This window comes from Spermophilus citellus (assembly GCF_964194105.1).
Source record: "Spermophilus citellus genome assembly, chromosome: 2".
Classification (NCBI taxonomy): Eukaryota; Metazoa; Chordata; class Mammalia; order Rodentia; family Sciuridae; genus Spermophilus; species Spermophilus citellus.
This window is the reverse complement of record NC_138183.1, coordinates 252,467,620-252,488,728: the sequence shown is the minus strand read 5'-3', so window position 1 is coordinate 252,488,728 and position 21,109 is coordinate 252,467,620. Positions and strand designations below refer to the sequence as shown.

The 21,109-nt window shown below is 62.9% G+C and overlaps 3 protein-coding genes across 3 annotated transcripts; all 3 read left to right on the top strand.

Moving 5' to 3' along the window:
• The first annotated feature begins 293 nt into the window (after positions 1 to 293).
• Positions 294 to 5,884, top strand: LOC308631849 (aldehyde dehydrogenase family 3 member B2-like). The gene is made up of 10 exons (XM_081263372.1): positions 294 to 398; positions 2,124 to 2,286; positions 2,705 to 2,815; positions 3,001 to 3,121; positions 3,267 to 3,352; positions 3,435 to 3,516; positions 3,830 to 4,216; positions 4,639 to 4,805; positions 5,343 to 5,442; positions 5,678 to 5,884. The coding sequence occupies exons 1-10, from the start codon at positions 391 to 393 to the stop codon at positions 5,860 to 5,862; spliced, it is 1,410 nt and encodes a 469-aa protein (XP_081119498.1). The 5' UTR covers positions 294 to 390; the 3' UTR covers positions 5,863 to 5,884.
• A 2,783-nt stretch (positions 5,885 to 8,667) lies between these two features.
• ACY3 (aminoacylase 3) lies at positions 8,668 to 12,042 on the top strand (the record flags this gene model as incomplete). Its single annotated transcript, XM_081281802.1, has 7 exons — positions 8,668 to 8,903; positions 9,679 to 9,880; positions 10,144 to 10,243; positions 10,379 to 10,486; positions 10,578 to 10,694; positions 11,710 to 11,729; positions 11,827 to 12,042. 7 exons carry the CDS (start codon positions 8,668 to 8,670, stop codon positions 12,040 to 12,042), a joined length of 999 nt encoding a protein of 332 aa, XP_081137928.1.
• A 2,708-nt stretch (positions 12,043 to 14,750) lies between these two features.
• On the top strand, positions 14,751 to 20,814 carry TBX10 (T-box transcription factor 10; the record flags this gene model as incomplete). Its single annotated transcript, XM_081280498.1, has 8 exons — positions 14,751 to 14,796; positions 17,210 to 17,480; positions 17,563 to 17,664; positions 18,165 to 18,336; positions 19,301 to 19,456; positions 19,704 to 19,771; positions 19,913 to 20,007; positions 20,435 to 20,814. The coding sequence occupies 8 exons, from the start codon at positions 14,751 to 14,753 to the stop codon at positions 20,722 to 20,724; spliced, it is 1,200 nt and encodes a 399-aa protein (XP_081136624.1). The 3' UTR covers positions 20,725 to 20,814.
• Positions 20,815 to 21,109: the final 295 nt, after the last annotated feature.

Here is a 21,109-nt window from a genome sequence, read left to right as displayed (position 1 = left end):
GGGCAGGGTGGGTGGGTACTGGGGATTGAACTCAGGGGCACTCCACCTACCTCCAGTGTGCCAGTTGGTCACAGGAGAGCAGAAAAGAAGGAGCCACCGATGCTCCTGCAGACCTGGACCTGCTGCGTGGGGGTGGAGGTGGCTGGCAGCTCATCTCACCTCTGGGGGCTTCTCCTTATCGGGTGGGGCCCGGCTAGCCCTCCCTGCAGACACAGCAGCCTCACAGCCTGCCCAACCTGTTCCCCAGCGGGCCGTGCCAGGGAGGCCGGCAGTGGGAGCGAGGAGGTGTGGGAGCAGCTGAGCCAGAGGCAGAGGCAGGGCAGGGGCAGAGGAGGGCCGGTGAGGAGAGCCGGGAGCAGAGTCGGGGCACTGGAGACACGCTCAGAGCCCATGCAGGGGTACGAGGGCCCAGGGCAAAGTGGGTGGGGGCTGCTGCTGGGGAGAGGGCGCGGCCGGGTCCAGGTTGACAGCCCAGACGGGTGCTCAGGCCCTGTCCAGCCCTCACTGCCGGGACTTCCGGGCCTCGGTCAGCTCCGGGAAAGCCCCGGGACCCCAGGGCTGGGGACAGACTCCTGTCCTTCTGGAGGGGCTCCTAGCCAGGAGAAGGTGGGGCCGGCAGGAGTGGCCAGCGCTGTGCTGTGTGGGCAGGCCGGCCGGGGGCTTCTTGGGTGCTGAGGCCAGAGCTGAGCCTTTGGCTTCAGATTTCACGGGCCACATTCCCTGTTCGTGGAGGGTTCTAGAAGGATTATGTTGTCACTGTAGCAAACCTGGGAGCTACAGGAGGGCATTGAGACCACAGCACACAGGGTGGTGGCGGGCGTGTGCATCAGGTCAGCTGTGGGAGGCGGATCAGCTGGCCTCTTGGAGCCAAAGGTGCCGTATCCTCACGATGGGTCAAGCTGCGAGGCTTAAATGAGAAGCTGCTGCGGAGCCCTGGGCTCCAAGACCAGCTCTGCGCCCCTCCAGCCCCTCTCCCCGGTGTGCCCACCGCAGAGGAGCCAGCCCTTCTGACAGGTCCCATCAAGGTGTCGCCAGGCCCAGGGACATCTTGTTTTTCAAAGTCCACCCCCACAGGGCCTTGGCAGGATGCTGGCCCCAGTCCTTGGCACACCCACCTCTGAGAGGCCACCCCTGCCTCGCCAGCTGTGGCTCTGACGGGCTGTGGGAGGAGCCTACGGCACCTGGTGCCTGGCCCCACAGTGTCACGGATGGCGTCAGTACAGGGAGGTACAGGGAGCCGGGTAGGAAGCCGAGGTAACTGGAGCCTTGGACCCAGGCAGGGGGACCGCGAGGGCTGGTGAGGGTCAGGGGCCTAGAGCCCAGGCCTGGGAACCCTCCAGGTCAGCCGGCCGCCCGTGGCTCTGAGCAAGCCCAGCCCACCCAGCCAGCTCCTGTAGGGGCTGTGGGCAGGGAATGGCCCGGCCCTGCTGGTGACAGGGGTCTAGGAGAGCTCCCCAGGCCTGGCGGAGGGAAGGCATGAAGGAAGGGGTGTCCCCCAGCCCGAGACGGGAGCTGAGCCCACTCAGTGGACGAGTCTTCACTGAGCACCTACTGTATGCCGCGGTCCTCAGGCCCTCATGGGCAGGGCAGAGCTGAGAGGAGGCTCCCAGTGTCAGGAGTGACCCCATGCTGCCCTCGGAGGGACAGCAGGTCTGCGGCTGCAGGGGGAGGGTCCCCGCCTCTGGCCCGACTCCCTGCCTTCCCCGCGAGCTGGCCCGGCTGCTCGGCTTCCTCTTGCTCCTCGGAGCAGCCTCCAGGCAGACCTTGTCCCCCCGGACGTCCCCCCGCTGCGCTGACTAGGCTGCTGACCTGCCGAGGCCCCGGGAGGGTGGGTGTCCCTCCAGGGCACCCGGTGGGGACGCCCAGTCCTCTGCTCCTTCCTGCGGCCACGGGGATCTGAGGCAGGGGGACAGCTCACGTCCACACACAGACACAGACACACTCATCCCACGGAGACACCCGGGGCCACCAAACCAGACAAGACACCCTGGGAACGCCTGGGCCACCAGGGTTCGAGCTCCCGCCTGCGCCCTGGCCCCTGTGCGGGGGACTGTCACCTGTGAGGGGCAGCCGCAGGACGCCCTGGAGGTGGAGCACCCAGTTCTCGCTGCCCTGTCCAGCAGGATGGACCCCTTCGAGGACACGCTGCGGCGGCTGCGGGAGGCCTTCGGCTCGGGGCGGACTCGGCCGGCAGAGTTCCGGGCGGCGCAGCTCCGGGGCCTGGGCCGCTTCCTGAAGGACAACAGGCAGCTGCTGCTGGACGCGCTGGCCCAGGACCTGCACAAGGTGGCCGGGTGGGGGGGGTGCCCTGCAGGGAGGGGTCGGCAGCACAGCTGGGACAGAGGGACAGAGAGCCACCAGAGCCCAGCTCCTGCCGGGGCCAGGACCTGTGCCAGGTGGCCGAGGGGGATCCAGACCAGTCCTTCCCAGGCTGGGGTCATGTCCTCCACAGCATCGCTGTCCCCCCGTTAGCATCTTTGCCTACCAAGGTGATTGGCTGTGTCCCCAAATTTATTCCAAATGGGGGAACTGAGATGCTAGGCGCTGTCACTTGCCCGAGGTGACAGGCCAAGCGGAGGCTGAGTGGCTCCAGAGCCGTCCCAGCCCGTGTGCAGCACCCACGGGGCCACTCAGTGCCTGTGGGGACCCGCTCCCGCCCACCCTGCTGGCCAGGGCTGACCACCGCCCCTCCCCCTCACCGCAGTCGGCCTTCGAGGCGGACGTGTCGGAGTTCATCCTGTGCCAGAATGAGGTGGACCTGGCCCTCAGGAGCCTGCACACCTGGATGAAGGACGAGCCGGTCGCCACGAACTTGGTGAGCCCTGTGGGCTGACCGGGTGGCAGCAGGGCAGGGGACGGCTCCGGTCCAGGCTCCTTCCTGTCCCCGAGGCCAGGGCCAGTCTTCTCCAGGAGACGCCACTGCACAGGAGCGGAGGACCCAGGCTGCGGGAGGGGGTCTGGTGGTCCTTGGTGGCACTTTACTGTCCTCCCTGCACCCAGCTCACGAAGCTGCACTCGGCCTTCATCCGCAAGGAGCCCTTCGGCCTGGTGCTCATCATCGCGCCCTGGAACTACCCGCTGAACCTGACGCTGGTGCCCCTGGTGGGGGCCATCGCTGCAGGTGAGGACAGACCCCAGTCCGCCCTCCCAGCTGCCGCCCCTTCCCAAAGAGGGCCTCCAGAGTCCAGGGGCTGTGGTGGCCCCTGGGGGCAGGCCAGGCAGACGGGGGACCCTGGCCCCGCCTACAGCCCCCTGTGCCTCTGCAGGGAACTGCGTGGTCCTGAAGCCATCGGAAGTCAGCAAGGGCACCGAGAAAGTGCTGGCCGAGGTGCTGCCCCGGTACCTGGACCAGGTGAGGAGGACCCGCCCCACCAGTCCCCTCCTGTCCTACTGTCCCCTGGGCTCACCCGCTGACCTCCTGTCCCACCTGGCAGAGCTGCTTTGCCGTGGTGCTGGGCGGGCCCGAGGATACCGGGCGGCTGCTGGAGCACAGATTTGACCACATCTTGTTCACAGGTGAGGGCCTGGCCAGGTCGGGCCAGCTGGGAGGCGGCAGAAGAAAGGGTGGGAAGCAGGGGAAGAAGCCAGAGTCAGGCTGGGAATGAATCGGGAGCTGGACTCGGGGTCCAGGGGCCACTCAGCTGGACAGGCCGGCTGGGTCCCCAGGGACTCCTGGAGATTGAACCTGGGTGGCTGGGCTGGGGACAGATGGAGGCGGGAAGGCCAGGACCTGGGCTGTCTCAATGGAAAGAGAGGCAACAAGGGTCAGGGGCCCCCGGCCTCTGGCCAAAGCCAGTTAAGGATGGGCAGCCCTGACCCTGTCCCCCAGGGAGCCCCCGTGTGGGCAAGATCATCATGGCCGCCGCTGCCAAGCATCTGACACCCGTCACCCTGGAGCTGGGGGGCAAGAACCCATGCTACGTGGACGACGACTGTGACCCCCAGACCGTGGCCAACCGCGTCACCTGGTTCCGGTACTTCAACGCCGGCCAGACCTGCGTGGCCCCGGATTACGTCCTGTGCAGCCCCGAGACGCGCGAGCGCCTGCTGCCTGCCCTGCAGAACGCCATCACCCGTTTCTATGGCGACGACCCCCAGAGCTCCCCCAACCTGGGCCGCATCATCAGCCAGAAGCATTTCAAGCGGCTCCAGGGACTGCTGGGCTGTGGCCGGGTGGCCATCGGGGGCCAGAGCGACGAGAGCGAGCTCTACATCGGTGAGTCCCCTCTCCCCTGCCGCAGCCCCCTGGGCCGAGGGCCTTCCTCGCTGCAGGGGCCTCGCCTGAAAGCCGGCCCCGCTCCCTGCTGGCCAGGCCTGGGTCCCCGGCCCGGTGCCTGGTTCCAGAACACCAAGGCCCCACGTCACCACAGCCCGGAGCTGTCTCCTCACCCCAAACTCTGATCCACTGAGCGGGACCCCAGTTCCAGGGTCCGGAGGGTGGTGTAAGCTCCCGTCCTGCCGTCTGTCCTGCCATCTGGGTCCCGAGAGGCCAGGACCCAGGTCCTCAGAGCCTGGAGAGCTGGGAGGTCAGGCCAGGGGGTCCCCAGCCTGCATCCTGGGTCCCGGCCCTGCCGAAACCCCTCCCCTGGGGTGTCCCTGCTGTGGCCCTGGGCTGACTGTCGCCGTGCCCACCCGCAGCGCCCACTGTGCTGGTGGACGTGCAGGAGACGGAGCCCGTGATGCAGGAGGAGATCTTTGGGCCCATCCTGCCCCTGGTGACTGTGAGGAGCCTGGATGAAGCCATCGACTTCATCAACCGGCGGGAGAAGCCCCTGGCCCTGTACGCCTTCTCCAACAGCTCCCAGGTGCGGCCCGGCAGGAGTGGATGGCCCCCGTCCCCTTCCAAGGCCCTGGGGGGCAGATTAAGACAGCTGTCACCTCCAGGGTGACTATGTTCCAGGCTGCCTGGTGTCACTGCCACCTGGCAGAGGGAACCTGGGTGGGATCACAACCTGCTGGAGCCAGGCTGTCCAGCTGTCTGTCTGGCTGGGCAGCCTCCTCCTGGGGGAAGGGGTGCTCAGGGATCCCCCTTTCTCTGAACCATGTAAAGGCTCCCCACAGGGAGCAGAGCCCCAGATGGGACGGGGGACAGTACAAGTCCCCCAGTGAGAGCCAGGCTGGTTGCTGTGGGCGGATGCACTTTGCTACAATGTCCTAACGGTGCCTCACAGTCACAGTCACGGTCACGGTCCCAGTCACAGGCACACGCCTCTCGCTGCTTTGGGGGCTTCCTCATTTCTGCACCCTTCTGGGATGCTCGGTGGAGGGTGCCGGTGGGAGGCCCGGAGATGTCCCCTGGGTGCAGGCTCGAGCCTCTCCCTGAGCTGCGCCCTCCCCTGCAGGTGGTGAACCAGGTCCTGGAGGGGACCAGCAGCGGCAACTTTGGTGGCAACGATGGCTTCATCTACATGACTCTGCCATCCCTGCCCCTGGGTGGAGTGGGTGCGTCCCTGCCTCCTGCCCTCCTGTCCCCACCTGCTCAAGTCGTCTCATCACCACTCACCCTGATCGCGGCCCTGGGCCTCCAAGGCCTCGGTTTCCCCATCTGTCGAACGGTCCCTCAGGGTGGCCTGGCTCTCTGAGCTCCCTGCCAGCTGTGGGCCTCTGGCCGGGGCGGTGGCGGCCCCTGGGCTGGAGGGGACGCCCAGCCTCACGCCCACCTCCTCCGCCCCTGCAGGCCACAGCGGGATGGGCAGGTACCACGGGAAGTTCTCCTTCGACACCTTCTCGCACCACCGCGCCTGCGTGCTGTCCCCCTCGGGCCTGGAGAGGCTCAACGGGATCCGCTACCCGCCCTACGGCCACTGGAGCCAGGAGCTGATACGGTGGGCCCTGGACTCGCAGAGCTGCACCCTTCTCTGAGCCCTGCCCACCTCCAGCACCCACCCACCCTGCATTCTGCCGCCCACCCTGGGCTGCCGGCCGCTACCCACATGCCCGGGGTCCCTGAAAGGCAGGTGACCAGTCCGAGGCGTGAGGACCCCCACTGCTGGGGCTTTCTCTGAACAGACCTCTGGATAGCTGGCCAGTCCCTGTCTGTACCAAAGTCCCTCTGCACCCTCTGACTGGAGGGGTCTGGGGTCTCCCCAAGGCCGGGCAGATGCTGGAGCTGATGAGGGCTTCCGACAGATCCATAAAGGTGGCTCTGAGCCCCCTCCAGGGTCCAGAGTGTGAGTGTGGTGTGAACGGCCGTCCTGCCATCTGCTGTCCCCCAAGGCAGGATCCCAGAATCCAGGATCCCCCAGGGCTGCTTCCTCCCGAGCAGCACCCCAGCCCTCAGGGGGCCACAGGACCCTGCATGAGGCCCCCAGTCCCTTCTGGGAGCTTTTGGACGAGTCCATGGGAGCTGCCATCCTGGGAGCCTGTGTGAACAGCCACACACATGCATCTGGGTCTGGGATGTCACCCTCAGGAGTCATATGCCACCCAGGACTGGGCCCCGGGCCTCCCTTGGGCTGAGCTTTCTAGGAAAGCTGGTGGGAAGGACAACCAGGGTCCTTCTCTGACGCCCGTTTCCCAGGCCTGGGCCCGTCCTGCGCACCACTGCCCCTGGCTAGGAGAGAGCCCCACCCCATGTCCCTAGGGGCTCAGAACCAGGGGAAGGGCCCTCCCCTTCCTGGGCTCCCAGGTGTAGCTCAGCAGGCTGCCTCCACATAGTCAACTGGGTGCAGAGAGCTCCTGCATCAGATTCCAGCCCCCCACCCCCATTCTATAAATACCCACCGAAATGGGGAAGTTAGACCGCAGCTAAGAGAAGTGAAAATTCCTAAGCACTCCCTGCCCTTGCCCTTTGCAGAGCTGGGGACCCAGCATCTCCTGGTAGGGAGCACTTTGGTCTCCAGACAGAGAAGGGTTGGCTTCCAAACAGCCAGGTTCCCTGAGTAGCCCCTTTCTTCCTGTGAGATCCTACATGAGTCAGCAGGATCCCAGCAGCCTGGGTGGGCCTTTGGGATGAAGACCAAGACTTTGGACTCATAACAGGGCCCAGAGACCCCTGCCCAAAGCATTAGCAGGGCCTGGGAGGGAGGGAGGCAGGTTCGTCCGCTGGCTCCTTCCACCACTGCCTGTCACCTGCAGGGGTGGCTCTGCATAGTCATTCCACCTCCTAGAGCCTCCTAGGCTGCCCTCCAGGGGTATAGCCAAGGAAGGGTTAGCGGCCCTCCCAGAGGTCCTCAGGGAGGTCTCTGCTGAGGCCCAGGTCCCAGCACGGTGGCTCCTGGAGGAGCTTTTACACCTTTACCACCCTCTGGTGACCCCAGCAAGAGGCAGGCACTAGCCAAGGTCCCACAGCCTTGGGGGTAGAGGGAGGAGAGTGAGGGCAGCCAGGCCACACAGGAACTGAGTGTGAGCTGAGTGGCCTCGGAGGGTCAGCCTAGGGGGCTGGCCACCAGGGTCCTGGGCTGGCCTCCATCCGATGTGGCAAAGGCCTGGGACCTGAAGCCTGGGGTAGGTCCCTTCAGAACACCACCTGGCACACAAGAGGCCACAGGTGACCCGTCCGACGGCTGACTGCCTCAGCTCTGCTTCTCTCCTCGGTGACTCTGGACTATCCTTGGGTCCTGCCCGCAGAGCTGGGTGGAAGAAACCGGCCTTGGGGCTGGGTGAGGGGACTTCACCTTTGTCCCCCGATGTGTGTGAGTGGGTGGGAGGGTCAACGTTGTCTGGAAATAGCTGAAATACCGGTGAAGCTCCGAGGTCTTTTTTTCAAGCATCAAAGAGCCATAAAACCAGACTCCCCTGGGAGCCAGTCCTTTGGGATGGGTGACCTTGCAGTGACCCTGGTCCTATAGGGGCTGCAAGGAGTGACCTGCTCTGAGCTAGTGGAGGCAAGGGGACTCCTACTTGGGTGGCCAGCAGGGTGCGTGCCTCCATAGAGACTTTCAGTGGCCAGGTGTGGGGGTGGCCACCATCCCACCGCCACCACCTCTGAGCCTTAATGAAGGTGCCCATCCGGGTGGACTTAGCCCCTGTTAGCCAGTGGCTCCTGGGTTGGACCCAGGCCCGTCCACACCATGGCTGGACACCTGGCACGCGGCAGTCTGCAAAGCCCAATCTTCTCTGGTTGACATCCAGGTCTTAGGGAACCTCTGCAAATAAGTCCCCAAGGCCATGCCCAGCCCCTGAGTGACCCTTGGGGTCAGAAGATGGACAGAAGGCAAAGACAGGAACCTGCCCACAAGACAGAGACTCAGTGGGCTGTGGCGGTTGGGCGGAGCTGCGGTGGGAGGAGACCAGGGCAACCTTTGACTGCAGGGACCTGCCCATCCCCCACAGCCCTGCTGGCCGGCCAACAGGAGCGCTTCCTGCTTGGAAATCTCCAGGCCCACAATCAGCCCCCGTCCAGCAGGCAGGTGCCGCAGCCCAGGCCCAGGAAGCCCAGACCCGCATCAGCAGGTAGGTAGTGGCCTCCCGAAGTCTGGCACCAGCTCAGAAGCGCACACGAGGCGCAGGAGGCCCAGGGGTCCCCTGGAGGCCAGCTGCTCCGGGCCAAGGACACGGCACCTGCTCCCTGAGGCCAGCTCAGCTTTCCTGTCTATACAATGGGGGCAGAGTCCCCCTGCTGTCGGGATGCGCCCAAAAGCCTGGGCCTCTCTCTCGGCTTAGGGCAGGAATTTCCCAGGCCAGGTGTCACCGTCACGGAGCCGTTCTGTGCTCCACCACACAGGGATGTGCTCCGTGCCGGTGCCCCGGGCGCCCCTGCGCCGAGTGGCCGTGACCGGCGGCACCCATGGCAACGAGCTGTCTGGCGTCTACCTGGCCCGGCACTGGCTGCAGGACCCTGGGGAGCTGCGGAGACCCAGCTTCTCTGCCACGCCCGTGCTAGCTAACCCGGGGGCTGCAGCCGCCTGCCGCCGCTATGTGGACCGTGACCTCAACCGCACCTTCACGGACACCTTACTCGCGTGAGTGCCCTGGCCTGGCCCCAGCGAGGCCCAGTGCATGGCCCTGCACCACAGCCCCACCGCACCTCCCTCCGGCACCAGTAGGGCCTGCTCCTGCCTCCACACTGGTCCCCCTCTGCCTACGCTGCCTCCTCCTCTCTTTTCAGTTTAGAGAAATCCTGATCCATGTCACCTCCTCCAGGAAGCCCTTCCTGATGGCCAGTTTCCCTCAGATCAGCCTCAGGTCCCGTCTACCAGCTTTGTGCCCAACTGGTGTGCACGCCCTCCTCCTGTGGGCCTCACTGGGTCCCAGCTCCAGCCAGGCTCTGGACCCCTCGGGCAAGAGGATGGGGAAGAAGACCAGGGGGATGGCCTTAGCTTACTGGGGGACATGGAGCAAGAACTCAACCACAGCCCAGGAGGCTAAATGCAGGGGCTGGGGCTGCACAGAGCACAGAGCCTGGCCAAGAGAGTCAGGGAAGGCTTCCTGGAGGAGGTGGTGTCTCCACCAAGCCCCAGAGGTAGGCAGTTGGCCAGGTGAAGGGAGGAGACAGGGGTTTTCAGCGAAGGGCCATGCAAGGACACAGGCCTCGTGGTGGCACCAGCATGGTGCTGGGGAAGTGTGGCCCAAGTGACAGCATGAGGCAGGTGGTGGGGGGCAGGCAGAACTTGCCCTTCATGGGGAATGGGAGCCAACGAGGGCCAGGAGCAGGGGCAGGCCCAGGCCTGAGCCACGCTGAGGCTCTCCTGCCGGCAGCCTGAGATGTGGGGGCTGGTGCCCATTCCCACCCCACAGCTCCAGGGCCACTCCGAATGACCCACACGAACTGACGAGAGCTCGGGAACTGGACCAGCTGCTGGGGCCCAAGGCCTCTGGCTCCAACCGGGCCTTCGACTTTGTCCTCGACCTGCACAACACCACCGCCAACATGGGCACCTGCCTCCTGGTGGATGGCGCCCACAACACCTTTGCCCTGCACCTGTCCCACCACCTACAGGTAGCCCCAGCCGCTGGCCACAGACCCCAGAGGCCAGGGGGTGGGCAGAGGGAGCAGAGGGGACAGCGTGGGCTCTTCTTGGCCCCTTTCTCCCAGCCAGGTTTCCCTTGGGGCCCTGCCACCAGCAGGCACTGCAGGACCTCTGGGACCCCAGCCCCTCCAGAGTGCAGAGGGAGGCTGCCAGCCAGGGAGGCTGGCCGGGGAGGCCGGAGTCCGGTTCCTTCTGCACACTTCCCTCCTGGCCTGTTTCCCTTCCCACCCAGCTGCAGTTCCCCGAGGTGCCCTGCCAGGTGCTCCTGACCCGGCCACCGCAGTCTGCGAGGAAGAGCTTCAGCCTGGACTCCGTGGCCAAGAACGGAATGAGTGGGCCAAGGGCTCCGGGGAAGTGGGCGGGGCCGGGCCCGGGGGGCGGGGCTCCGGGAGCTGGGGCCTGGGGCGGGGGGGGGGGGGGGCGCAGCCCCGGGGGAACACCTGCCTGACCCCCCTTCGGGTCCCCAGCTGTGGAGCTGGGCCCGCAGCCCCAGGGCGTGCTGCGGGCTGACATCTTCTCCAGGATGAGAGCCCTGGTGGCCTCCGCTCTGGACTTCATGGAGCTCTTCAACCAGGGTGAGAAGCCCCAGGCACTGGCGGGGACCTGAGGTCAGGGGGCCCGTCCAGCCGGGTCGGAGCGGCGGCTCTCACCCCCAGTCTCCGCCAGGCGCGGCCTTCCCTGCCTTCGAGATGGAAGTCTATAGAAACCTGGGCGGCGAGGACTTCCCGCGCACCCAGGACGGGGACCTGGCCGGCATGGTGCACCCGCAGCTGCAGGTGAGAGGTGCGCGGGAGGCCGGGGGCCATGGCCTTGGGGGTGCAGAGAAACCCGGCTCCCGCAGGGTCCCCAGCACCGCATCACCCGGAGCTGGATAGGGGCTGGCTGCAGTCGCCACCCCGCCCCTTCTGTTTCCCCGGGAACCTCCACACTCAGGCCTGGCCCTTGGGGCCACAGCATCCTCAACTGTGGGCAGAGGGAGGGAGGCTGTGGCCACCTGCTGCGCCTGTGCAGAGGTGCAGAGGTGCAAATACAGACGGAGCCCTGCGTTCCAGTTGATGTGCGGGCATCCAATGCCTGTGAGCAGGCTGAGCAGTGCCCCTCTCCAAGCCTCCCCTTTCCGGATGTTCCAGAATCCGGCAACCCGGTGTCTGCTCCTGTAGAGGGGCCAGTTGCTGCTCGGCTCACAGGGTCACTGTGGAACTGGGTCTTGTGCGGTCCCGGCCCTTGTTTCCTGCAGCTTTGTTTTGAGGTGCTATTTTACTTGTGAAGACATTCGGGTGGAGGCCGACCTGGCAGTGTTGAGGTCAGATCCGCCTTGCAGATTTTCAGTGATAGCATTTAGTGCCATCACCTGCCACGACATTTCCCTAAACGACAGACAGCATATGGGAACCTGCCCTGCAAGAGTCCTGGCTAGTGGCATCTCCGCCATGTCAGCTTGCAAAATATACCTTGTAAGATTCCCATGATGACGAAATCAACTAATGTCACATCTCTTGGAACTAACCCCATCATTAAGTGGCACATGACCATATTATATTGTACTTACTGTGTGCCAAATATGTTTTCAGCACTATTAACCCACTGAATTTAGATCTCAGAATTATAGGGGGAGATATTATAATCTCCGTTTTACATCTGAGAAGCCTAGGAATAGAGAGGTTAAGGAACTTGCTCTAACAAGGATTTGAACTCAGACTTTGAGCACTGACATGTCTGTGCCCATAACCACTAGGCAACACTTCCACAATGACAACCATCTTTTCAAGGTGACTGATATCTCCATTTCTACTCACAGAGCAGTTGGCATGTCACCAGGTACATGTCACATGGATGGAGGAAGTGAAGGGTGAGTGGGGCAAGGCCATGAGGGGAATCTCTTGAGTGTCACCAGCTGGCCTTGGCTCTCCTCCAGGACAGGGACTATGAGCCTCTGCAGCCAGGTGCACCCGTCTTCCAGAAGTTCAGTGGTGAGGATGTGCTGTACGAGGGGGACTCCACTGTGTACCCCGTGTTCATCAACGAGGCTGCCTACTATGAGAAGCACGTTGCCTTCCTCCGGACCGAGAAGCTCATGATTTCTGTGCCCCCACTGCCACCGCTGTCACCCACCCCCACGCAGGTTCTCTAACCCAAGCCACACTGCGGGCCTTGCCGTCGGTCTGAGCAATAAATGTCCAGGGCCCATGGTTGGTGTCCTCTGTCCTACGCAGCCCCTCTCTGGCTGAGGAGGTGGAAGGAGGAAGGGAGAGCTGACCACAGGACCCAGGAGGCCTGGCAGTGTAGCTGTGGCTATGCTGTGTGTCCTGTGGCCGGATGGTGGTCTGGGGAGAGCAGAGACACGAGCTGCACACTCATGTCCTGTCTGTGCACACACGTGTGCGTGTCTGTGACGTGCCACCTGGAGTCCTCTGGTGTGTGTGTGTGTGTGTGTTTCCGGGAGCCCAGGACCTTGGGCGTTCCTCTGAGGGGTCTGTCTATGGCTGGGCACAGAGCCCACGTGTGCATTTGCCAGTGTGTGGTCATCGGTGACTCCCAGGAGTCGAGCTGGGGTCAGGGACACCCAGAACAGCTGTCCAGCTGTGGAGGCACCAGGGAGTCCTAGCAGGGAGCCCAAGGAGGCTCCCCTCCACCGCCTCCACCATCCCCAGGCCCCACGGGGCATCAGGATCCAGCGCTGGGTCCCTGAGTCCTGACACAGGTCCCCTTCAGGGCGGTCACAGCGGCACAAACAGGGCAGGACAGGGCGTCCTGGCGGGAGTGCCACCCGCCCACAGCCACTCAACCCGAAAGGGGCGTGGCTGGAGGGGCCGCTGGAGCCCAGCGCCTTGCTCTCCTGCCCCGGCCTGGCCCATCCGTCTCCCCGCGGCCACGGCTGCCACGCTGCCTCCTGGTATTGAGCGGCCAGATGAGAAGGTGTGAAAGACACGAGGGCGCCGGGGACAGGCTGGCAGGCGAGATGGATGAGGGGCAGGGGCCAGCCGGCGCCTGGGGCACAAGGGCAGCCAGCGGGTGCCTGCTGTGCGCAAGCGGTGTCTGCGGGAAGCCCCAGCGCTCGGGTGGGTGCGGGGGGGGGGGGTATGCGTGTGCCGGTGTGGGTGCACGGGTGTTTCCATCACACAGGTCACAGTTGTGCACACCATCAGGAGCCCGCAGAGCCCCAGGCGGCCACTCCTGGGCATCTAGGCTGAAGGAAGCCTGGGCTGGGACTGACCGCGCCCTCTCCATCACCCCCCACTGGGAGGCCTGGGACAGGGTGGGACAGCCACACTTCATTGGGTGGCCCTGGGACCCTCCACCTTGCACAGAGCCCTCCTCCCCCGGGCCGTGGAGGGATGGGTACTCTTCCCTTTACAGCCCTGGGCCCACCCGTCTTAGCTGGGTCCTTCTGGCCCTGCACGCTGGGATGTGGGACGCAGGGGACTGAGCCAGCGCCCATCCCTGAGCTGCAGGAAGAAGAAGGTCCGCAGGAGCAGGATCAGAGAGAAGCAGCCCCTCCCACCCCTGTCCCCTGTCCCTGGTGCTTCTTTTTAGGGTGGGGCTTCCTCAGCCAGACATCATACGCCAGACTGGGAGGGGCTGTGGGGTCCCGGCTCCGCCTGGGGGCTCCAGCCCAGGGTGGACTGACCCAGGGCAGCCAGGCGCAGGACTCCGTGGCCCAAGAGCACCTCAGCCAAGGCACAGGGATGAGCTCAGGGGAAGCCACCACTCTGCCTCCCTCTGGGACCCTGTAGTCCCCAAGTGCTGGCCTCTGAATGCCTGGCCCACCCAGGACAGGCCAGGACTGCCTGGAGAAGAGGACAAGTCAACGGAGATGGACTTCTAGGCAGAACGGACACCCACTCAAAGGTCTGTGACCAGGGCAGCCTCAGAGACTCCACTTATACTTATCAGGACTTCAGGGACCCTCACCAAGGGTACTGTCCCCTGCTCCAGGCGGGGAAGGCCTGCTGGCCCCAGGCTGGGCTGGGCTGTCCCGGGTGGAAGACACAATTCTCTGAGGTCAGTTAGGAAGAGTGAGGTACAAGGATCGCCAGGGACCTGCCAGTGTCCCCTGAGGCTCCTGAGGCCATCCGTCAGGAGGACCCAACCTTCCTCCCACCAGTCTGGGGGCTCGGTGTTGCCACACTCTCAGCTGCTGTCCCTTGCGGTTCCTGCTCAGGCCCCTCCCTGACTTCACACCAGCAGGCTCTGCCAGGGGCCCAGGGCGGGGGTCTGGGTCCTGAGGGGGGGCACCACTTTTGCCATCAATCCTCATCTCCTGCCACCACTGCTCCCTCCCCGTCTCCCCAAGGCCCGTCGACCACCCCTCCAGCCAGATGGGGCCTCTGGGGACACAGAGCCTGTCCTCAAGTTGGGCTCCCCACTCCCACCTGCACCTGGGCCCATTGATCAGGAATGGCTGGAGGCTCTTGGCTGGGGGAGGGAGGGAGCCGGGGAGGAGGACTGGGAGGGAGGGGGCTTCGTGACGTCAGAGCCTTCCCACTGCCCCCTCCTGCACGCACCCGCCCCTGGAGCTGGACCAGCCCCGCCAGTGGCCCAGCTTCAGACACTGCAGTCGGAGGGTGGCCTGGAGAGGGACCCTGCAGACCCCCGAGCCAGGGTCTCACCTGCAGAGACCAGGTGCACAGCAGCAAGGGAGAACCTCACCAGGGGACGAGGACAGACTGCACCAAGGACCGTGTGTGCCCAAGCTGAGCTGCGGTGCTGGGCGGACAAGCAGACCTGGGGCAGCGGGCGACCCGCCCGGCAGGCAGGGCCCCTTGGGTGGCAGCTACAGCCCAGCCCCAGCTGAGGTTTCTTCAGGAAGTGGACATCTGGGCCATCCCCATGGCAGGTATGGCGTGGGCCACCAGGGTGGCCGATGGGTGGGTCAGGCGCCAGGGTGAGTGAGGCAGGGCTGATGGCTGGAGCCTACAATGTGCTGGGGTTGTTTTTTTTTTTTTTTGGTGGGGGGAAGGCAGGGGCACAAAGCCACTTCTGGGAGATGCCAGCGTCATATGTGACCTGTATGTCCCTTGCCATCTCTGGACCTCAGCCCGACCTGGAGCAAGACTCCTCTAACTTCCCTTCCAGACCTGGCACTCTGTGCCTCTGGGAAAGGTGTGGCTTCTAGAAGATGGAGCCGAGGACATTCCCCTCCCGGAGATCCTGGAAAAGCTGAGGGGGACACAGTGACTGCGGTGGGCAGGGTGAGCCTGGAGGAGGCTTGGGGCCAGTGCCACCTGCATGGCCCCCAGGCCCAGGGAAGCCATGAGCCCCTCCCCTGGGGACCGTCGCCAAGACCCTGGCGGCTGGCAGGGGCCACCTGCCCAGGCAGAGCAGCTGAGCAACAGGCAGTAGCCCCTTGATGACCTGGCCCTAGGTGGTAGGGGACGTCAGCCCATCCAATCTTCCTGTCCCTTCCGGAGACCCTTGCACCCTCCAGGCTGAGAGCCCCAGGGGCCTCTGTTTGTACCCTGCAGAGCTCCAGCTTCCTCCCACCAAACCACTCCCAGCCCCTAATCCCCGAACCACCGCTCAACTTTTTGTCTCTATGAATTTGACCTCTCAGGTGCCTCTCCTGAGGAAAAGCATACAGTCTCTCCAGGTTGCAGCAAGTGTCAGAAGGTCTTCCCCCCACCCCCTCTTTTTTTTGTACTGAGAACTGAACCCAGTGGTGCTCTCCCACTGAGCTCCATCCCCCACACTTTTTATTTTTTATTTTGAGACAAGGTCATGCTAAATTGCTGAGGCTGGCCTTGAACTTGTGATCCTCCTGCCTCAGCCTCCTGAGTTCAGGGATTATAATCAGGCACCATGCTGTCCTTCCCTTTTAAGGGTGGATAACATTCCGTTGCATGTCCATACCACATTTCATTTGTGCCTTCATCTGTCAGAGAAAACTTGGGTCATTTCTACCTTTTGGCTACTGTAAATAAATGCTGCTATGAACATGGATGTACAATACCTTTGTTTGGGTTCCTCCTTTTGACTTTTTAGGGTATAGATCCAAAAGTGGATCATATGGTATTTGTTTTACATTTTATATTCTCACCAGCTGTATACAAGGACTCCATTCTGCAAATGCTCACCATTACTTGTTAAACCCTGGGTTCCTTTCTGGGTTTCTTTCCTCTTAATGAGGGTTAATTGGTGTCTTAGGATTAGCATTTTATTTTAATGGCGGGGGATGAGTGATGAGGGGTGGCAAGGCTTTTGGCCAAGGCTTACTCAGGATTGCAGATCAAAAGATAGCGTGTGTGGGGAAAAGTAAAGGGTCCAGAGCAGAAGGTCTCAGCATGGGCTTCCGGAGGTAGGCTGTGGGGGTTTCAAGGCTGGCCTGAGTAATTCATGGAGGATGGGTTCTTGCTCAGCTCTGCCCTCCTTCAGCAGCACCAGGCACAGGGTGTCCAGAGTGTGGAGAGCCCCAGCTGCTCCCTGGGACCTCGGTGCACATCATGTGTAACAGGGGGTGTTTGTGAAGGGGCCACTGTGTGCCAGGCCCTGTGTGTGTCCTCCCAATCCTCACATCAGCCCTGGGGGCAGATCTTAAGAACCCCTTGTGACAGGTATGGAACCTAAGGCTGGAGGTGAGACAATTGCCTTAGCTCTCAGCCACAGGGTCATTTAAAAGTTCCCTGGGGAACCCCGTGTGGTAGTGCAGGTCTGTAATTCCAGCAACTCCGGAAGCTGAGGCAGGATGATCGCAAGTTCAAAGCAATTTAGCAAGGCCCTGAGCAACTTAGTGAGGCCCTTTCTCAAAATAGAATATTAAAAGGGCTGGGGATGTAGCTCAATGGCTAAGGGCCCCTGGGCTCAATCCCTAGTATGTATATGTTTATTAAAAGAAAAAAATCCCTGGGGAGGCTGACCATGGTGGTGTGTGCCTGTAATCCCAGCGACTTGGGAGGCTGAGGCAGGAGGACTGATCCTGAGTTTAAGGCTGGCCTTGGCAATTTAAGAAACTGTCTAAAAATAAAACATAAAAAGGGTTGGGGGTGTAACTCAGTGGTACAGCACCCCTGGGTTCAATCCCAATACCAAAAAAACAAAACAAAACAAAACAAAACACTTCCCTGGGGAGCAAGTCGGGTCCTGTTTATCTCCGCTCTCCAGGAGCTTCTGGGGAAAAGATCTTAAGTGAACATTTACTTTGCGAGTGATGCTGACCAGGTGACACTGGAACACAGGCCTGGCAGGCAGGGGGCCTTGCTGGAGTTAGAGGCACATGGGTGCAGCCTGAGGAGGAGGGCTCCTGGGGGCGTGGCTGGGGGTGGAGGCCGCCTGGGGCCCAAGCCTCTGTCCTCTCTCCCCAGCCTTCCTGTCTGCTGGCCTCAGCGTCCTTGCACCCTCGGAAACCTACCCGCTGCCAGTGACCAGCTCCAGTTGGGAGCCCCGCCTGGGGGCGCCATTTCCACAGGGCCCTGGCACTAGCTCCTCTGCAGAGGCCCACGCCGTGGCTGAGCCCACTGGACAGGGACCCAAGAACCCGCGTGTGTCCAGCGTGATGGTTCAGCTGGAGATGAAACCCCTGTGGGAAGAATTCAACCAGCTGGGCACCGAGATGATTGTCACCAAGGCGGGCAGGTGTGGGCATGGGCGGCAGGGCAGGGCAGGGCAGGACCAGGGATGGGGTCGCGTCGGGCTGCTGAGCTCCTCCTTTCCGCAGGAGGATGTTCCCCACCTTCCAGGTGAAGATTCTCGGCATGGACACATTGGCCGACTACGCCCTGCTCATGGACTTCATCCCGCTGGACGACAAGAGATACAGGTGTGGGCAGCTCGGGGAGCAGTACAGATCTAGGGTGCTGAGGCCAGGAATCAGACCTGTGCCCTGGGCATGGTGGCCATGCCTGTAATCTCATCAACTCTGGAGGCTGTGGCAGGAGGATAACAGGTTTGAGGCCAGCCTCAGCAACTTAGCAAGACCCTGTCTCCAAATAAAAGATTAAAATGGGCTGGGAACATGCTCAGTGGTAGAGCACCCCGGGGTCAATTCCCAGGAGGAGGGAAAATGAAAAACCTAAAGGGCAAACAGGCCGATGGTGGGAGGAAGCCCAGATCAGTGGGCTAACCTGGGGGCAGGCACAGTGGTCTAGCCCAGGACAGCAAGGGTTATCTTGACTCCTGCGGACCAGGTACAGCCATGGAGAACTTAGGACCAAGAGGACCAAGAGGTCCCGTTGGCAGAGGTGTGCTCAGCAATAGCCCCTGGGCCCACCAGTCTCGCTGGCATGGGGTCGTCCCTCACCACCTCACCCTGCTCCCCAGGTACGCCTTCCACAGCTCAGCCTGGCTGGTGGCGGGCAAGGCTGACCCGGCCACGCCTGGCCGCGTGCACTTCCATCCGGACTCACCAGCCAAGGGCGCCCAGTGGATGCGTCAGATCGTGTCCTTTGACAAGCTCAAGCTGACCAACAACCTGCTGGACGACAATGGCCATGTGAGGTCCAGGCTGCAGTGGGGAGGGACTGAGCCAGGTGTCGGGGGCTGGGCCTCCACTGTAACAAAGCCTGGAGAGCCAGGGCTGGTGGCACTTTTGGTGCCCTGTGGGCCCACTCATGATGGCCACTTGGTGGGGCCCCGGAAGGCACAAAGGACTGTCCAGACACAATCCCCACAGAGGAGCGGGGGAGATGTGGAAGGCCTGGCATAGTGATTGACACTTTATGAGACAAAGATTTCCCACCTTCCCCAGGCTCAAGTCCTGAGGCTGCACGCAGGCAGATGGGAGGCCAAGAACCCAGCAGACACTGGAGAGGTCACAGATAGTGATAAATGACAAAGAGCAAAAGGAAACAGGAAGTGTGCAGAGACAGAGGCTGAAGAGGTGATACCTGAACAGTGACCTGAAGGAAGTGGGGGAGGGATGAGACTAAACATATCAGATTGGGGTTGTAGGCCAGAGGACAGCACATGCAAAAGCCCTGAGGCCAGAGGATGTCAGGTGACTTGAGGGGCCTTCCAGGGACTCCCTGCGTGGCTAGAGTGGAGCAAGGAGGGGAAGTGAAAAAAGAGACCTGTGGTTGGGGCTGGTTGTATAGGGCCAGGCCCCCCATGGAGAGGACTCTGGCTTTCCTTCGCTGTGGGAGTCTCAAGGTCTGGAGCAGGAGCTAAAGGAGGGTCCTGCCAGAGCTGCTGCATGGAGAATGGGCAGAGGCACCCGAAGCGCTCAGGGGAAAGATGACAGTGGCTGGCTGGGTGGGAGAACGGGTCATCTTCTGGATGGTTCTGCAGGCAGTTCGAGGGGTCAGATGTGGGGCAAAAGCAGGACACTTAAATACAAAGGGCCCTGCCACCTAGGACTGCAGGCTCTCTCAAGAAAGAGGGAGGCGGCTCAGGGGTCCTGGCGGAGGGCCGGCGGCTCCGGGGTCGCGGCGCCCAGCCCCTCCCCCAACCTCCCACAGATCATCCTCAACTCCATGCACCGCTACCAGCCGCGATTCCACGTGGTCTTCGTGGACCCGCGGAAGGACAGCGAGCGCTACGCCCAGGAGAACTTCAAGTCCTTCGTGTTCACCGAGACCCAGTTCACGGCGGTGACGGCCTACCAGAACCACCGGGTGCGCGGCCGCCTCCCAGGGTGGACACTGAGGCCTGAGCCCTGCGCCCCACCCACCCGCACCTCCCGCCCTTCGTCCGCAGGCGTCCACCCCAGAAATATCCCGCCTCATGTTCCCTGGCTCCCGAGTTCCCAGGCCAAAGGGCCTGGGACCTGCGGGCCTCCGGACTGGGGTCCCTGGAGGGCGGGGTGACGGGGCGTGGGCCCCACAGCCCGGGCAGCCCCTGACTGCACCTTCTCCTCCATAGATCACCCAGCTGAAGATCGCCAGCAACCCTTTCGCCAAGGGCTTTAGAGAGAGTGACCCAGACTCCTGGTACTGTCTGGCCTCTGCCACCCACTCAGCGGCCCCGCCCCCTCCCGCTCCCGCTCCAGGGGCCTCCCCGGGTGCCTGTCTCAGGGTCCCAGGCCTGGGTCCTTCAACTCCGGTCCCCATTCCTGTTTGCCCCATCTTCAGGCCTGTGGCCCCAGGGCCCCTGCTCAGTACCCCAGCCCGGAGTCGCAGCAGCCTCAGTCCCTGCCTGCTGGCAGGCGCCACAGAGCAGGAAAAAGGTGAGGCCTGCGTCACAGAGCAGAGGGCAGGGACTAAGGTCTGCATGGGGGCAGGCCACAGGGTCTCCAGGAAGGGACTTGCTCAGCAAATCTACTGGGCCCCTGTGTGACACCAAGGGGGAGGCTAAGTTTCTAAGATGATATGAGGTACAGGGCAGGGAGAACAGGGTGGGGGACACGGTGCAAGAGCAGAGGCAGGGGGTGCCAGGCAGGCTTCCTGGAGGAGGTGGTTCTCAAGCCAGGACTGGGAAAGATTTGGACAGTCCTGGGTGGGAGGAGTGGGGAAGAAATTTCAGGCAGAAAAGAAAGCAAGGGCAGAGGCTGAGATAGGCCAAGGTAGGCAGGAAGGAGGAGAGGGCGGGCGTGGATGAGGACTGAGAGTGTAAGGGGAGGCCTGGGATCCGCTCACACCATTTTGCTCCCTCAGACCCCAACAAAGCTTCAGCCTCCACCTCCAGGACCCACGTCCGGCTCCACCACCAGTTGCTGCCCTCTCCTGAAGCCCTGCTGGCCCCGGCCACCTATAGGCCCCTCACTTACCAGGGCCTGTACCCTGGAGCCCCAAGCCATCTTGGAATTTCAAGGACCCGACCAGCACCGTACCCTCTCCCCAACATCCGGGCTAATGGAGATCAGGGCACGCTGACCCTCCCAGCTGGGCTGGGGCTGCTGTCCCCAACCACTGCACACCTGGGACCTGGCCAGGACTCTCAGTGATGGCAAAAGCCCTTCTACCCTGGACCCTCACCCATGTGAGAGTGTCTCCACCCTACCCCCTGCAGCCCCTCCTGTGCAGAGGCCCCTCTCCACAGAGAGCAGGGTGGCTGGAAGCCCTGTCACAGCCAGGCTGGGACCTGCCAGGCTTGGAACCAGTCTTCCTCCTTCCCACCCCAGCAATCTAGAATCTTGACCCCTTCAGCCTTGGGGGTGATTCCCCCAAACTCTTCTCTCACCTCTCTCTTCCTCCACCATTAAACCATTAAACTATTTGGCATGGGTACAGCACTTGTGACTTCAAGGATCAAGGTGGAGGGACTCAGGAACTACCAGGCATGACAGCCCCCATATCAGCTCTGTAGGCATCCCAAAGCTCAGTCCAGTG

Excerpts from the sequence above, each read along its gene's own strand:
- LOC308631849 (XM_081263372.1), top strand. Across the intron at positions 3,353-3,434 it reads TGCCCCGGTACCTGGACCAG|AGCTGCTTTGCCGTGGTGCT; the intron begins GTGAGGAGGACC and ends CCCACCTGGCAG. Across the intron at positions 5,443-5,677 it reads CCTGCCCCTGGGTGGAGTGG|GCCACAGCGGGATGGGCAGG; the intron begins GTGCGTCCCTGC and ends CCGCCCCTGCAG.